The sequence below is a fragment of the Dendropsophus ebraccatus genome, chromosome 4 (assembly GCF_027789765.1).
Source record: "Dendropsophus ebraccatus isolate aDenEbr1 chromosome 4, aDenEbr1.pat, whole genome shotgun sequence".
In the NCBI taxonomy this organism is placed as follows: domain Eukaryota; kingdom Metazoa; phylum Chordata; class Amphibia; order Anura; family Hylidae; genus Dendropsophus; species Dendropsophus ebraccatus.
In genome coordinates, this window is record NC_091457.1 from 76,972,555 (window position 1) to 76,991,120 (window position 18,566).

Sequence of the window (18,566 nt, forward strand, 5' to 3'; positions counted from 1 at the left end):
CTAAGTCCTCACCCTCTTTCTTGAGGATCCTAACAGGTCATGCATAAGCCCTATCAGGATCCACTGTGTAAGTTGCATGATCTGTATTGATTAAATGGGTCTCCAGGTGTTGCAAAACTACAACTCCCATCATGTCTGGAAAGCTAATGCTAATGTCCAGGCATGATGGGAATTGTAGTTTTACAACAACTATAGCCCCAAGGTTCCCTACCCCTGATATAGCGTATACTGTAGCATATGTTTATCTACTTCTTATTGGGTGACTGAATGTAAATAAACTTGTTTGCCTTCCACTACAAAGAGAAAAATAGTATTAGGCTATGTTCACACAACGTATGTTTTCGTAAAAGTACAGCCGTTGTTGTAATTGGCAACAATGGCTGTACTTTTCACAATAACATACGTTGCCTATTCCTCTATGGGATCCCGACAGAAGTGTATACACATAGTAAACACTCCAGCTGGGATCTCCCGCGGCGCCGCAAACAACTGACATGTCAGTGCCCTGTCAGTGCACACTATAGAGCGAGCGGATCCAGCCGCACACTCCATAGTGTGCAGTGGAGTGTTTTGATGCGGGCACGCGCAGATGCGTCTACATCAGAACTCTGCAGCCCGAAAGATCATCCGGCTAGTACTGCAATACCGTCCGGGATGATCTTTCGGGCTGCAGACCGGCCGGGTCACAGAACGACCTGTCTCTTACGCAGTGGGAACATAGCCTTACAGTGTTTTAAGATGCACCAGATTTATCAATAACATGAACTACTTTGATAAATCTTTTTAGACTGTCTAGTCTAAGTTTCTAGTAAATCAGTAACAGTGTGCTTCTTTATGCCCTTAGGCCCAGTTCACACTGAGCAACTGAGTGACTAAATGGGAGGGCATGGGTGCGTCCACTCCCGCCGCTCTCCGCTCAAAGAATTGACATGTCAATTCTTTGAGCAGAGAGGGGAGGAAGCTGACGCATGCGCACCCTCCCATTCAGTCACTGCAGGACACTGAGCACGATGGAATTCCGCCATATGTGCTCAGTGTGAACTGGGCCTTATTTTGTATTTTATGTTTTTTTATTCTTTCTTCATTGATAGAAATATCTCTTCTGTATGAATTGTCACATAATTTTCACTACTAAGAGAGCTGGTTATCTTCTGGTTATCTGGTGTCCTCCTGTCCCCTACAGTACATATACCTGTTTTGAGAATTCATTTTTGAACCTGATGAAGGTGTTAGACCTTTGAAACACATTGGGGGAGATTTATCAAACTGGTGTAAAGTAGAATTGTCTTAGCAACCAATCAGATTCCACCTTTCATTCCTCAAAGATTCTTTGAAAAATTAAAGGTGGAAGCTGATTGGTTGCTAGGGACAACTGAGACAATTCTACTTTACACCAGTTTGATAAATATTCCCCAATGTCTAGTAATTTTGAGTGTTTGTTTTAGTAAGCAAAATTTCTGTATTTTAAAACTCATATAAGTGAAAAGACCATTATGTCACCTCTAAGAGTGGGCAAACAGTATTGTGCACCTGCCATGTGCCCTCTTATTGGCCCCATGCAGCCAGGCATATCACTTTGAAAATAGGCTTCAGGGTGGCTGAGTGGATGGTATTCTAACACATTTAGGATTGCTACTGTACATAAAAACACCAAATTTCCTTCCCTTTTTACTTCTAGGTACAGTGGGACTGTGTAAATCCTAAATACAAAATTAAGAAGAGAAACTACAAGAACTCTGGGATTGTTATATTATCTGACCTTAAGGTAACTCATCAGCACTATTTTCTTCTATGGCTCTGGCTTGACAGATTAGCTGGGCACATTGATTAAGAAAATTGATTAAGAAAACATAAAGGAGCTTGTATTCCTTAAATAATATTATTATATGAATAGTGACTAAATATGACAGGACTTATTGCGCTCTTTGACTTAATGTGCATGAACATAAAGCCAGGGCCATATCTAGGAGCTTCCCTGCTGTTTCCCATATCTTCTCTATGTATTCTGGGTCTATCCAATATTCCAGCTTCTAACGTCTCCTTTTCATTTATTATAGATACATAGAGTTTATTCCTTCCTTGATTATATAATGGGTGGCTGCCAAATACACTTTACCGTAAGTACATCTGTGATTTGGTTTATATATACTGTGTAAGTCCCTATTGACTAGTTATTAGTACATGTCAGGGGGTAAGAAATCAGCACAGGGTCCTTCAGAAGTCTTTATGGAAAAGTTTTGATTATCATGGTCCTTTTTAGAGCTGTAACTTGGGCTACAATGAAAAGTCTGTTACAAGTCACTCAGCTATCATTTATAGGTTGTAGGCTTTTGAATCTTTTATGCTCCATATTCCAGGGGTACACCACCTAATAGAATTTAACCCTGTTGAATCCCCATCCAAAATCTAACCTTGTTAGGTTTCTATTACATGAATTGGACCATTTGTCTGCAGCACATCCTGACTTACATCCTGAAGCTGCAGAAAATCCTTACTTCCTGGTCCACATGGTCTCGGCTGCTCTGTCCTCCCCCTCCCTTCTGAGACCAAAGTCACATGAACTCGGTCTCTTCTCTTTCCAGGCAAGCTGTAACTCCTCATCTCTAACCCTGCCCACCACTGACATCACACCAATCAGTAAGCACCTGGCCAAGGGGTGGGGAAACATGTTGATGGATATGTGGCCAGGGGGAGGTTGTCTGTCACTGTCAAAGGTTGATTAATGACCTCTATCTGGCAGTTAGAGAATGCTATTAGTGCCAACACACGGCATTGCTATTTTTCTAGCAGTGAGAGAGTTAACAGTAATCAGGAAGGGAGTCCAGTTAGTGTGTTGTGAGGTAAAATGAAGCAATGTCTTGTGTGTGAGGTAGAAAAGGTGACAGAGAAGAACAGATTTATGTGAGCCAGAGATCACAGCACAATTTGCCACAAGGGGAGAGAATTCAGCCCAGTGGGAATCAAATGGATTACAGGATAGGACTGGTGAAACTTGGGTACCTGTAAGCTGAGAAACAGTCAGACTGTGCAAGTGCTAGGAAGCATTTAAAAAATAACAGCAAATATTTGTCAATAAATGGCGGCCATCCACTCAATTTCAACATTGAGTGAACAGATCCTTTCTGTGTTTTCAATCCACTCCTGATTTTGGTTGCAATATGAGGATCACAATACTGACTATAATATACTGTGCAAATTGAGCCAGCGATAGGCACATACTTGGCAGTCGCATTGAGGTGCAATGCATACTTGGATATAGACTGGCTTTTGGAAAAGTTCAGGAACAGTGGCAGCAAGAAAGATGGGATGTGTCTCAAATTACTCAGGGGGGGGGGGGGGGGGGCTCAGTGAGTAAGACCAGCTAGGTTTGGGAACATTTCATTTCTTAGCTCTTTAGTGGAATACCCCTGGGTTAAGCTGCTACCTCTCTTCTACTGCTTGATATCTCCTAGTCTCCTCACAGTTATTTTACCTGCAGCTCTGGTAGATAGAGCTGCAAACATACCATTCAACCAGTGCTGCTCTATAGAGGCTTAGGAGATAGGGGAGGCTACTGCCGCCATAAAAGATGCTAAAAGCTATGGTACCTAAAGTGTATTATATTGCATGCAAGGAACTGAGCCAATATGTTTTATGACTTACAGTTACTGATGGATTGCTAAAAAGTGGATAGTCAGCTATCTGTGTAGTTACACCCATGAGCTTGATCTGTAATAGCTAAATAGAGGGGAATCATTTTGTAATTTCCAGGAGAACTACTAATCTGGAGGTACTGTAGCTAGCTGTCCTAGTCATCTCAGTGATCTACTAGTTCAGCTTCTGCTACTTGACTTTTTTGCATGCAACATCTTGTCACCATTTCCATCCTAGTTCATGAGAGTATCGGGAACATACTAACATGCTTGACACTCTGTTTCTTCCTGCAAGGTTGCCATAGACTTCACAGCATCCAATGGAGATCCCAGAAATAGCTGCTCACTCCATTATATTAACCCTTACCAGCCCAACGAGTATCTGAAGGCTTTAGTTGCTGTTGGAGAAATCTGCCAAGATTATGACAGGTGTTCAGCACCCCTTCCTCTGTGTTTGTCCTGCTTGTGACTTCAGATATAATGCATGGCCTTAAGGCAACATTTTAAGGAGCCTTAAGGAGTTTTATAAGTCACTCTGCTTGAAATATGTCACTGCAAAACCATGCCTAACCATAGCTGTGTGTGTGATAAATTGTGATGTACACCCGGGTATTCCATGTAAGATCAGGAGGAAAGAACACTTTAAGGTGGTCTCAGCTGCTAACCAGCAAAGAAACAGTATTTACTACCCTGTTTTATTACCTGGTTTACTACTCCATTTTACAAGATTTACTACCATTTTACTATTCCATTATTCTCAATCTGCTACTCCATTTTACTACATCATTTTCTACTCTATATCACAAATAGACAGTACATAGACTTTAAACTTTTGCAAACCTGGCACCCTTTCTACTTTCCTACATTTCTGTTTATGTAGGTAGTCTAAATAAAGATATTGTAGTTACAAACATTTATGACATTTGGGGCCTCCAGGACAATGGACCTAGTTGTGAGTGCTAACTCATAAATATACACCATTCAGTGGTGTAGCTACTATGGAGGAAGACCACACGATTGCTATGGGGACCATGCAGGGGGGAGGGGCCCCCCCGGCGAAACGTGGTCTGCCTCCATGGTGGCTAAGGCTCACAGAACCAACTGGCAGTCTCTAGTGTGGACAGAGACAGCTTTGCACCTCCAGCCACATCAGCTTACTCCCCATCCCCCCACTGATGCACATACTCACGTGACCTTGCGGCCGGCGCAGTCCCTCGTCGTTTTGTTCTCCCTGATCCCCGACATGCTAGTGATGTCACTTGGGCGCTGGGGGCCTGGGAGAATGGAATGCCACAGGGCTGTGCTGGCTAACTGGTCATGTGAGTATGTGCATCGGCGGGGATGGGGGGGGGGGGGGATTTACAGTTTCTTCCTATGGGGCCCCACGAATCCTAGTTATGCCCCTGACACTGTTGTCGCAATGTCTAAAATTGAAACCTAAAGTGTCTGTTATATTAAAGAGTGCATACACAATAGAGTGTTCGGTGATGCAACCAATTGTATAGTACTGTGACTTGGTATTGGGAAATTATGTTACCATATTCTCCTTTTCATTTGTGGCTAGGCCATTTTTCTAAATGTCCCTATTATTATAATTGCTATTTGTACCCTGAGCAGTGGAAGCTACAGTAGCAAAGTTGCATGCCCTAAATGATGCCTTGTTGTAGGAAGAGCATAAGAGGCTAATGATGCCTACTGACTCCTCATTGTTACCTCTTTTCAGTGATAAAAGATTCTCTGCCCTTGGATTTGGTGCTCGCATTCCTCCAAAATATGAGGTAAGATATGTTATGTTTTTGCTGTAAATTTCATAACATTAATGTCTAAATATACTTATTACTAAGAACATATGACAAATATGTCTATGATCCACGATGGTGGTCCAACCCCTCCAAATTCCCACTCAGTAGTAACCCATAGGCACATCAGCTTGTCTATTGAGCACAATGGCCTTTTCATTGTTTACCAAAACAAACTACCAAGCTGTGTGACTGTGCCTGGCACTCCGTCCCATTCCAGTGAGTGTGCTATAATGCTAGTCACAGCTGCATGCATTGACAAACCACTGTGCCTCTGTAAAGGAAAAAAAAAAAGTATCAACTCCAAACGAAATGAAAAAATGCACAGGGTTATGCATCACTACAATGCAAAAGGAAAGAAGCAAAATACAGCGCATATGTGAACACTGTGTATAGGAATTGTATAAAATTGCATATCTACTTTATTATATATATTTACATTATTATATGTAGATAAGATTTTTAGGGTCCATTTACACAGAAAGATTATCTGACAAAGATTTGAAGCCAAAGCCAGAAACAGACTATAAACAGAGATCAGGTCATAAAGGAAAGTCTGAGATTTTTCCTCTTTTCAAATCCATTCCTGGCTTTGGCTTCAAATCTTTGGCAGCTAATCTGTCAGGTAATCTTTCTGTGTAAATGGACCCTTAGGGCCCTATTCCACAGTAAAGATAATCGTCCGAATCGGCCCTTTTCGGCTGATTATCGCTCTTTGAAATAGAGAGAACAATCAGCCGATGATCGTGTCATCGGCTGATCGTTCTTTTAGGGCCAGACCTAAAATCATCGTTCCCCCACCGCGCATCGCTATGGTTGAATAGCGGTGCACGGCGGGCGAGCGACGATTTGAGAAGCAGCAGCATACATTACCTGCAGGGCTTCTCCTCCGCGCTGTCTTCCTCCCCGAGTCCTGTGCGCTCTGGCTTCAGAATGGCCTGTCAGCTGACGGAGCACTCAGCCAATCACAGGCCGGGACCCCACCGGCCTGTGATTGGCTGAGTGGCCTGAGGAGGCCTGAGGAGGACGGAGGAGGACGGAGCGGAGCAGAAGACCTGACAGGTAATGTATGCTGCAAGGGCTGCAAGGACATCGGTAACGATGTCCCTGCAGCCCTCGCTCAACAATCATCGGGCCGTGGAATAGGCCCAGTAAACAAGCGGCGATCTAGCAGATTGCCGCTCGTTTACATCATTGATCGGGCCCTCCTCGTCCCGTGAAATAGTACCCTAAGTCACCTAATTTCAATTGGAACCGTACACTAAACAGACTCACCTCTTTAGGGCCTAGGCCTTTGCATCTGCTGATTGGCCACAATCCTGAAGCCCTCAGCTTTTGGTTTGCAAATTGATTTCCACATTAACACACTTTTTTGTGTCTAAGTGCATTGAGTATTTTGTTGTCCCAAATGTGCTGAATTATTGGGATTGAAGATCATGCTTCAATTCAGTTGTGGAGAGTAGTTCCTTAGAGATTGTCACATTACTGAAGGTCGCAGGTCAATGGCCTCTTGTCTGAAGATCCGTTCTGTACCTGTGATTGCTTCTTATAACTAATATTTGCTCTTTGCTGACACTCATTCCTATGCCTGTGACCTATTTCTCAATTCCCTTCCCTCGTCTCTCTCTCCTCTCCATATCTGAGGAAATTTCATCAATGACCCTCGGTAATTAACAGCGCGCACAGAGTGTGTGTTCTACTCTTGTCCCTCTCAGTGATCTCTCAAGTTCTTTTGAGTGCTTCACCAATTTATTACACTCTGAATAATGTACAAGGAGCTTTCTTTAATCAGTGTTTGATGGCAATAAAACTCTCTCTCAATTAAGTGCTGATGTAGCAAATCAAATAGGAAATGTTCCTTTTGAAAAACGTCTTTGAACGTTCTTGTAATTGGTCTTGATATGTACATGACTGGTAGAACAAGACAAGCAAATATAACCAGGTTTATAATGAGGCACAGGAAGATACAATGTGATTAACAGTAATTTATTTTGCTTTGGTTTTGAACTTTTCTTATCTTCTTATTGTAATGTGGAATGAATAGATTTTTTACCTCTTTCATCCTAGCTGCTATTGAAGTATATTGTGCCTTGATGAGGTCTAATAAAATGGAAGCAGCTTCTTGTGGTTGATAAACATATGTTACATATGTTACTGGATAGCAAAAAATAACATTAGTAAAGGTATGGGAGCAAGGTTTATACTTTAAAGATGTTATATGTTCTATTACCAAGATAAGCTGCAGGCGGCCTCTGCAAGAGGAATGGGATATTACATGAATCGGGCAATTATGTACTCTTATTGACAAAAATAATACACCGAGAAAGAGTTCTTAGAATCATATGCAACTTAATATGTGTAAATGTAAGCATAATATGTATAAAAGTGATTGCAATATTAGAACTGTACAATTACAGGGAGCCTACAGTACAGTGTTGGGGCACCTGTAGCCTGGATACAAGATGAGCTATAGTGGGGCATGGAGGCATACAGGTTCCATATGGTATCCTGTGGCACATTTACTCACAGATGTTACAGCTGGGCCTGTAGATCATGCACACTTGTAGGTTGCTGAAGCTGACATCACGTCTTCATAGAGCAGTGGGGGAAGCACTGTTACGATCTTGTGGCAAGACATAGGGGGAGATTTATCAAACTGGTGTAAAATTTAGACTGGTGCAAACTGCCCATAGCAACCAATCACAGCTCAGCTTTCAGCTCTGGTAAAATTAAAGCTGAGCTGTGATTGGCTGCTAAGGCAGTTTGCACCAGTCTAAATTTTATACCCTTTGATAAATCTCCCCCATAGTGTCTAATCAGACCACACATGTAACCATTTACGTATCTGTACGAGACATAACTGCATGCCAAGTTTTGCGGCCGTCTGACATGTATGTCATCAAAGAAGTCATGTTGATAAACTATTATAATACACATAGGAATAAGCAATAGACAAACCTTAACTGTGTTTTCATCCTGATTTTATCAGAATCTAGGTTAATTAATTGCATCAATTAGTATTGGATAATTACCACTGCTGCAATTACCCTTCACACAGCTGCAAATAGGAAGTTTACAGAGTAATTCACAAAGCTTTTAGCTACTTCACCCAGTCCATTACACACGTGAAATTTCTCAGGTACATCACATTAAGGTGAGGCTCCACTTAGGCTATCAATATATACAATCTTGGTGGAGATGAGAGGTCAACTGAACTAGTAGGGAAATGCAGCACATTATTCATTATGTACATGAAATTAAAAAATCTATTGTAATGTTATAAATCTCCTAGTGAGGGAAGAAAATTGTCTCACCAAGATCTGCAGCCATAACATTACCAGCTGCCTAATATTTTTGTGCCACCAAAACTGTTCTAACCCATCCAGTTCTAGGCTCTTCAAGACCGCTGAGGGTGTCCTGTCATATCTGATGCCAATAGATTATCTTTTAAATGATCATTAACCTTTCAACAAACTTTTGATGATAAGCCTATGTGTACATGAAGAATAACAGTGTTTTGCCCATGATATAGTTTGCATTTTTACCTAATACAGATATAGAGGACCTTATAGTGCAGTACTGAGCAGTGTAAGCTGTGACTGAAATACAAAATTCAATTATCTGTAATTTTGCTTTCCTTGAACCCAACAAGAGCCCAAAATGGAATCTAAGACTCCACTCAAGAATTAGCCCAACAAACATTTGTGTTAGAAAAAAAGAGAAACAATGCTTCAAATATAGTCTATTGAGGTGCTACTGTACATGCGTACTGCCTTCAGACTATGGGAAAGCAAAATTACAGGTAAGACCAATGTTCACTTTTCACATCATCCTCAGGCAGCACCGAAAGGATTATTAGTGCAGATGGGTGAATCTCAAAGTCTTGATGCCGAGCCTGTAGTGCATTGCAAAGATAATTGCAAGGACTAGGAGGCTACATTACCAATTTCTTCAAGAGATACTTGGGCCCTCCTTGTCTTAGTGTTAAAAGCTGAATGGGTAGAATGGGCTTTTACTCGAAAAGGAAGAGATGTTCTTTCTGCTTCATGACTTTTGAGCAGGGCAGTTTCTAGGCCATTTTGGCAACAGGGCGAATCTGAAAAAAAAGCCCCCCCCCCCCTGGACCTCAATCAGCTTTTGTCAATATGGGGGCATGCTGAGTGAGGTGTGAGGTCCAGGGGGGGACCTAGACTGCAGAGCGCCCCTATCTGGAACATGTGTCCTGGATTCCTGGGAGGGCTGATTCTGGGGGACACTTACAGAAGGAGGCCATGTTCACATGGCGTAAGAGACCGGCCGTTCCGTGACCCGGCCGGGTCATGGAGTGGCCAGTCTGTGCAAAGATTATCCCAGATGATCTTTCCTGCCGCAAAGTTCTGATGCGGCGCATCAGTGCGCGCCCGCATCAGAACTCCCCATAGCTCACTATGAGGCAAGCGGCTCGCTCCATAGTGTGCACTGACATGGGTTTCTGCGGCCGCAATTCACTGAATAGCGGTTGCAGGAAACTGACATGTCAGTTCTTTGCGGCCCTGCGAGGGGTCCTGGCCGGAGCATATACTATGGGGGAGATTTATCAAACATGGTGTAAAGTGAAACTGGCTCAGTCGCCCCTAGCAACCAATCAGATTCCACCTTTCATTCCTCACAGACTCTTTGGAAAATGAAAGGTGGAATCTGATTGGTTGCTAGGGGCAACTGAGCCAGTCTCACTTTACACCATGTTTGATAAATCTCCCTCTATGTGTATACACTCCGGCCGGGATCCCATGGAAAGCAAAGTTTTCGTACAAAGTACAGCCATTGTTGCCGATAGCAACAATGGCTGTACTTTTACGAAAACATACGTTGTGTGAACATAGCCGGAACCAGTAAGAGGAGACAGGTCACCCCCTCCCATCCTGGAGTGATGTATCTGTGACCACAGCTCCCTTGTGAATAACTACAACTCTCAGAATGCCCTACACTTATAAAGCTCCCAGGGCATGCTGGGAGTTGTAGTTTGTGAGGGGCCAACACCTTGAGGTCTCTCTTCATTCGCAGCATATTTTGAGGGCTGTGGCCTGTCAGTAAATGATGGGAGTTGTATCACTGTTTGCTGATCTTTTGAGTAGTTGTATAAATTATTATCGGTTGCACATCTCTCTGTGTATACAGGGAATATGCAGCCGATAGTAATGTATTTACATGGCTGTACGAACCATACAGCAGCCTGGTTGTACATGACTGCATCTGGGGCATGTAAAAGGTCCTTACTAATATATATATAGCAATATGGGCCCTATACTATGAATATCACTTCTCTGTCTCCTTCACACACACACACACACACACTCACACTCACATACCTGGCCGGACACTGCCGATGTCTTCCCAGTCCCCCCACACACTCAGCTGTAATAGGAGAGAGAAGCAGGACTTACAGGCTGCTTCTCCTCTGCTGTATTCAGGCCGGGTCGGGGGAGGAGAGCTGTCACATGGGAGGAGAGCTGTCACATGGGAGGAGAGCTGTCACATGGAGCTGCTGCCTGTGTGACCATCCTTAGCAGAGCAGCCAGGAAGTATCCGGAGGTCTCTGCTGCCTCCTCTCTCCTCTCCCTGCAGCGTTCATCTGACAGGACGCAAAAAGAGCCCCCCAGGAGCCAGGTGCAGTGTGAGGGGCGCACAGAGGTCTATGCCCCGGCCTCTGCACAGACAATGTCGGCCACTGCTGCTGAGTGAGGAGGGCGCCCCCTAGCTGTCAGCGCCCCGTGCCATAGCCCGCCCTGCACGGTGCTAGAAACGGCCCTGCTTTTGAGAATTGTATTTTTTATTTATTTTGCCAGGAAAATCCTTTGATTCTTTGCAAACATCTTCTGGGCCAAAGAAGACAATAGATTCTCCAAAAGTGTGAACCTCTTTGTTTTATAAAAATCTAGATTGCCTTTCTGTACATCAATAGAAGTCCAAAGGGAGTCTCAGTTAATCTTTTTGTCACTAGAGAAAGGTCCCAAGAGGAAAAGAAGGTCTCACGTCCAGTCTCAAATTTCTGACTGCTTTAATGAATCTGGCTGATTTATGAGCTTTTGATCTGTTATATAGATTATTGCAGAGACATATACTTTAGGTTTTAGTGTTAATTGTTTTTGGAAGCCTTCATGCAGGGATTAAGACTCACTGGAACATCAATTACAGGATCAGAAGCCAAGAGGAATTTTTTCCATAGACTAACACACCCTATTTATAGTTTGTTTTATGAAAAAAGGTGTTAACGTTTGACTCTGATGGGCTTTTATTCCTGAGTATTATCATTAAAAGGGAATTTGTCAGATATAATCACAGCTCCAAGTAGAGTTAAAAGCACCATCCTGTGGGTATTTGCTGTTCATTTGCTTACATGAAAATGATAATATCCTGTCTACTGTAGTAGGTCTTGATGTGTAAGAAGTCTCTAGAAGTCTCTCTTTGAGATACAATAGCAGTGGAAATCAGGCTCTGCAAGGTCACAATGGAAGAACAACAACCACTAATGGCTTTTTCCAGCGATTTTCATATTGGAAGGTGTCTAAGGAAATTGTAAAGAAGCATAGTTGTACTATCAACCTAGAGAAGGATAATAACACTAAGCGGGTGAATTAATGTTTGGCTCCAGTCTCACTATTACAAATAGGCCAGGTGTAAAAACTTGACTTGTGACTTGTGAATTTTAGACAAAGGGCTGTGGCCTTAGTAAAGGGGCTTGCCTTTGGTACTTAGCCTATGGTTCATCACCCCATGCAAAAAATGGAAAGATTCTGGCGCCGTTTAAAGGGAACCAATCACTAAGAAATTGCCCTGCAGCTATAAATATGTTCCGACATTGTCCGTAGTATGCTTATGGCCAAAAAACATACTTTGTAAGTCTTACTCATCTAGAGAGGACCTTGGTAACATAGACTCAGACAATGCCCTGAGAAGTAAAAGTACACAAGAGAAATGGGACATTTTTAAGAACACCGTGGGTAAATTTTGTGAACGACACATACCCATATAATTGGTTTCATGACAGCAAACTTAATAGAATAGAGAAGAAATCAGGCGATACCTTTTCGAGGCTAACTGAGTATATTTGATTGTCAGCTTTTGAGAGTCTAGCTCCCATCATCAGACATGATGTTATACAAAACGTAAAAATCACAGACTTATATACACACTAGACAGATCTCATCAAAGGATTTTAGGAAACTTTAGAAATAAAATGCAATATACACAGGGTCTGCTATTTACAACCGGTCAATAAACCAAAGCTCGGGAGGCGTGACAAGAGGATGGTAAGCTCATGTTGCTATCCGATTGTTGTCAGATTAATGGCCTGATAGCAATTAACCCTTAGGGGACACAGCCAGTTTTCATTTTTGCGTTTTCGTTTTTCCCTCCTCGTGTATATAAGGCCATAGCGCCTGCATTTTTCCACCTAGAGACCCAAGTGAGCCCTTATTTTTTGCGCAACTAATTGTACTTTGCTATGGCAGATGTAATTTTTGCCTAAAATGTGCCGGGAAACCAGAAAAAAATTCAAAGTGTGGTGAAATTGAAAAAAAAAACGCATTTCTTTTATTTGGGGGAAATGTGTTTTTACGCCATTCACCCTGGGGTAAAACTGACTTGTTATGCATGTTCCTCAAGTTGTTACGATTAAAACGATATGTAACATGTATAACTTATATTGTATCTGATGGCCTGTAAAAAATTCAAACCGTTGTTAACAAATATACGTCACTTAAAATGGCTCCATTCCCAGGCTTATAGCGCTTTTATCCTTTGGTCTATGGGGCTGTGTGAGGTGTCATTTTTTGCGCCATGATGTGATCTTTCTATCGGTACCTTGATTGCGCATATATGACTTTTTGATCGCTTTTTATTACAATTATTCTGGATTTGATGCGACAGAAATTGCGCAATTTTGCACTTTGGGATTTTTTTGCGCTGACGCCGTTTACCGTGTGAGATCAGGAATGTGATTAATTAATAGTTTGGGCGATTACGTACGCGGCGATAGCAAACATGTTTGTTTATTAATTAATTAATTTATTTTTATTTATAAAATGGGGAAAGGGGGGTGATTCAGACTTTTATTAGGGGAGGGGGTTTTGTGTTATTAAAAATACATTTTTCTTTTACTTTACACATATACTAGAAGCCCCCCTGGGGGACTTCTAGTATATGCACTCTGATCTCTCATAGAGATCCATGCAGTATAGTTATACTGCATGAATCCATGAGATCGGTGTTCTATTACTTTTGGCTGCTGCAGCCAAAAGCAATAGAATGACGAGCCGGGATCAGCGCCATTACGGAGCAGACCCCGGCCCGGGATGGATGCGGGGATCGCCCCCCCGCAATCGCGCCGCAGGGGGGCGATCCCCCCACTAGACCACCAGGTATGAATAAAAGCAAGTATTTAGAAGCAGCTGTCAACTTTGACAGCTGCTTCTAAGTACTTAATTAGCGGGCACGGCGATCGGACCGTGCCCGCTAATAGCCGCGAGCCCGGGCTACACGCGGCACCCGGGATCGCGGCAGTTCAGAGGGTGGTCGCCGCGCGACCCCCCTCTGAACTCCCATAGCGGCACGAGGACGTTCAATAACGTCCTGGTGCAGCTATGGGTTAATGGTCTTTATAGCCAGAACAGGTCACACATAGGCCGACATGAAGCTGGCATGGATATTGAGACCATGTTGCAAAGTTTTAAATTTGAGCATTAGTTTATATTCCCATTCCCTTCTTTTTCTTTGTGTCTTAAATTGTCCCATTAAGACTGTAACCCGCAGGTCTTCTACTGTGTGTCCCTCTCTGGAGAAATGTGCAGCCACGGGGAGATCTGTACGGCCGTTGTTAATAGTAAATTGGTGTGAATTCATACGTTGACTAAGTCTCTGCCCTGTTTCCCCCACATAGAGGCCTGTAGTGGGGCATCGCACACACATGATAAGATACACCACATTGGAAGATCTGCAAGAAAATGTTCCCTTGATTCTGTGTACCTCCTGTGACTGTGGGACTGGTGCATTGTCAGAGATATGGATATGTGTGCAGGTTTTGCACCGGTTTTGTAGGCAGGGTGAGGTGCCATTATCTGTTAGGGCCTTCAGAGCACTGTGGACAATAACTTGTCGCAGGTTCGGTGGTTGCCAAAATGAAAGCAGTGGGGGGACTGGGAATATTTCTTTTAGTCTGCTGTCCTTGTGTAGCACAGATTGGAGTTCCCTAGAAATCTTTCTTAGGATCTCCAGCTGTAGATTGTAGGTGACAACTAGGGGCATTCGTGTTTCATCTTGGGCCTCCTTGTATGTGAGGAGAGTGTCCCTGTTGATGGCTGCTGCTTGACTGATCTGTTTGTCCGTCATGTTTGGTTTGTAGCCCAATTGGAGGAATTCAGTCCTAAGATTAAGGATGTGCTGGTCCAGGTCTGCTTTTTCTGAGCAGATACGATTGTACCGAATAGCCTGGCTGTATATAATAGATTGTTTTGTATGTTTAGGATGGAAGCTTCCAAAAAATTTATTTCACTACGGGAATGGCTTAGTTTGAGGTTTATGGTGGGGTGAAAGTTTTTGAAGTCTTCATGAAATTTAATCAAGGCCTCCTCACCTGCAGTCCAGATAATCAGGATATTGTCAATGTATCGAAGGTAAGTCGAAAGCTCGAAAGCTTACAATCAAATATACTCAGTTAGCCTCCAAAAGGTATCGCCTGATTTCTTCTCTATTCTACTGATTTCTATGGCTAACACGATACAGTACAACAATACTCTACTAACAAACATAATAGAAATAGGAGAAAACCAATGTGGTTAACTACAGCTGTTAGTCGGTTATAAACTGGACCTGGGGGAGGCTGTTAACATTGTTTATCTGGACTTTTCAAAGGCATTTGATACTGCGCCACATGAAAGGTTGGTCTATAAAATGGTGATTGGTGGTCATTGATGGAACTCTGATTGGGTCACAGTTACTGGTGGGGTACTGCAGGGCTCTGTACTGGGTTTTTGTTGGTTGAACTCAACGAACTTTTGTCTTTTTTCAACCTTATTAACTATGTTACTATTAACTACATTACACCTATCACTAATAATCCAGATTTCCTTCCGAGCCAGCAGGGAACAGATTTTCTGTTGCAACCTACATGGCAGAGGTATCTATTTCACCAAACTCTTTCCACTTCATCCCTGCTCTGTTATGAATCATTGATTCCCGAGAAGAATCGCTCACTGGCACAGTTGGCAATATCTGGAATTACAGCATTATTATCGGGCCTCTGTCCAAAAGCCTAATTGCATAGAACCCCCACCCCTTTTGAGGAATTGTGTCTTAAAGGGGAACTCCAGGTAGAGGTAAAAAAAATAAACCTGCCACAGAAGCATGTTGCATTGCTTACCTGTCTATCCCAGTTTTGAAACTACCAAAAATCCATTTTCTTTGGGGTTTTTTGTTCTGTATTGTGTTTCTTTACTTCCTGGTTGAGTAGTTGCACACAGTACTACAGGTTCCAGAATGCATTGCTTTCCCTAAGCTGTTCATCACAGTCTTCCACCCTGCCCTTTCCCCGCTCAAAGCTGTTGCTAGGTTGTGTTCAGGCATTGCAGTTTCATTGTGTTTATCATTTCATTGTATTTCCCACAGCACACAGCAGACTGTTACTACCTGTAGCGTAGATATTGGGATAATGAGATTTTTGAATTTAATTTAATTTTTTTTTCATTGCGCACGTACAGTGGTGCCTTGGATTACGAGCATAATTTATTCTGGGACCGTGCTTGTAATTCAAATCCATTTTTAAACCAAAGCAAATTTTCCCATAAGAAATCATAGAAATGCAGACAATTGATTCCACACCCCCAAAATAATGTTTTTTTTTATTCTGAATAACATGTAAAACAAATAAAACAAAGATTTAGAAACAGCTGAATATGTCATATAAGTTACTGTACAGTATTGAAATCAGCATGTGGTGTGGGCTACAGCTATATAGAGATTACATCCACAGTCCTGTCGCCTGATGTAAGCCCCAGCCTGAAATGGATCTGCTATGATACGAAAGGTGAGGGACACTTCCTGGGTCAAAGAACAGAGCTGTAGACCACCCTGTGCAGGCTATGCCCCTCCTCCACTCGCCTTCCCACCCAGTACAGGGAGCTCTTAAACCAAAGCAATGCTCTTAAACCAAGTCACAATTTTGAAAAACTGTGAGCTCTTAAACCAAAATGCTCTTAATCGAAGTTACTCTTAAATCAAGGTACCACTGTATTATAAGCGAGCATCTTTTATCTTTGAAGTTTAGCACCACAATACGGACTTTATCTGATATTGTCTTATATGGGATATACTGTTTATGCTTCGTTTTTGTGCAGGTAGGATTGGCAGTGCCGGCTCTGATCCTCTGTGCTGTTTAGCATCATTTAAATGTGTTACTGCATCATAGTTACATAGTTACATAGTTAATACGGTTGAAAATCAAGTTCAACCAAGGAGGGGATGGATACAGGGAAGGGGGAGGGGTGATAGGTTCTATACATATGCATTTAGATTATTTTGCTCTAAGAACTTGTCTAGGCCAGTTTTGAAGCCCTCTACTGTTTTTGCTGTGACCAGATCCTGTGGTAGACTGTTCCACAGATTTACAGTTCTCATGGTAAAGAAGGCTTGAGATTGAACCTTTTTTTCTCCAGGCGGAGGCAGTGCCCCCTTGTCCTTAGAGGGGGTTTAACCTGGAACATCTTTTCCCCATATTTCTTGTAGGGGCCATTTATATATTTAAATAAATTAATCATATCTCCTCTTAAACGTCTCTTCTCCAGAATAAACAAATTTAATTCTTTTAATCTCTCCTCATAACTAAGATGTTCCATTCCCCTTATTAGTTTAGTTGCCCGTCTTTGTACCCTCTCCAGCTCTAGAACATCCTTTTTATGAATCGGGTTCCAAAACTGGACAGCATACTCCAGATGAGGCCGCACCAAGGCTTTATAGAGCGGTAATATTATATCCCTGTCCCGTGAGTCCATGCCTGTTTTAATGCATGACAATATCCTGCTGGCCTTAGAAGCAGCTGCCTGACATTGTGTGCTGTTCTGTAGTCTATTATCTACAAGTACACCCAGATCCTTCTCCATCAGCGACTCTCTCAGAGTAACTCCCCCTAGGACATATGATGCATGTGGGTTATTAGTACCCAGGTGCATAACTTTACATTTATCCACATTGAACCTCATTTGCCAAGTGGACGCCCAAACACTCAGTGTGTCTAAGTCATCCTGTAACATCTGCACATCCTCCATAGACTGTACTGTACTACAAAGCTTGGTGTCATCTGCAAAGATAGAAACATTGCTGTTAATTCCATTCTCAATATCAATAATAAACAAGTTAAACAGAAGAGGGCCCAGTACTGACCCTTGGGGTACACCACTTATTACCGGGGACCATTCGGAGTAGGAATCATTGACCACCACTCTCTGGGTACGATTATTAAGCCAGTTTTCAATCCAGTTACACAATAAACTTTCCAAACCGATAGACTTAAACTTACCCATCAGACGTCCATGAGGAACTGTGTCAAACGCTTTAGCAAAATCCAGGTACACGATATCCACAGCTGCGCCCCCATCCAGGCTTCTACTCACCTCTTCATAGAAACATATCAGGTTGGTTTGACAGCTTCTGTCCTTAGTAAAACCATGCTGGTTATCACTTATAATACTATTAGCCACTACATATTCCTGGATGTAGTCCCTTATAAGCCCCTCAAATAGTTTCCCCACAATGGACGTTAAGCTTACAGGTCTGTAGTTACCTGGGGAAGTTCGAGAGCCCTTTTTGAAAATCGGCACTACATTTGCCTTACGGCAGTCCCTCGGCACAATACCAGTAAGCAAAGAATCAGTGAATATTTCATACAAGGGTAGAGAAATTACAGAACTGAGTTCCCTAAGAACTCTGGGGTGTAATCCATCAGGCCCTGGAGCTTTGGCTACATTGAGTTTATTTAATTTATCTTGGACCATATCTATAGTAAACCAGTTCAGTACATTACATGTGTTCGCAGCACTGGCCCCACCCACCTCAGTACTGGCCCCACCCACCACAGTTCCATCCTCTTTTGTATATACAGAACTGA

The 18,566-nt window shown here is 42.6% G+C and overlaps 1 protein-coding gene across 2 annotated transcripts in view; it reads left to right on the plus strand.

The window, feature by feature from the left end:
- Positions 1-18,566, plus strand: part of CPNE7 (copine 7) — a 105,911-nt gene that overhangs the window by 62,277 nt on the left and 25,068 nt on the right. For both annotated transcript variants that reach the window (XM_069966061.1, XM_069966060.1), the window contains 4 exons: positions 1,679-1,765; positions 2,058-2,117; positions 3,928-4,061; positions 5,356-5,410. In XM_069966061.1, coding sequence (XP_069822162.1) covers positions 1,679-1,765; positions 2,058-2,117; positions 3,928-4,061; positions 5,356-5,410 — 336 coding nt within the window. The remainder of the gene's footprint in view (positions 1-1,678; positions 1,766-2,057; positions 2,118-3,927; positions 4,062-5,355; positions 5,411-18,566) is intronic.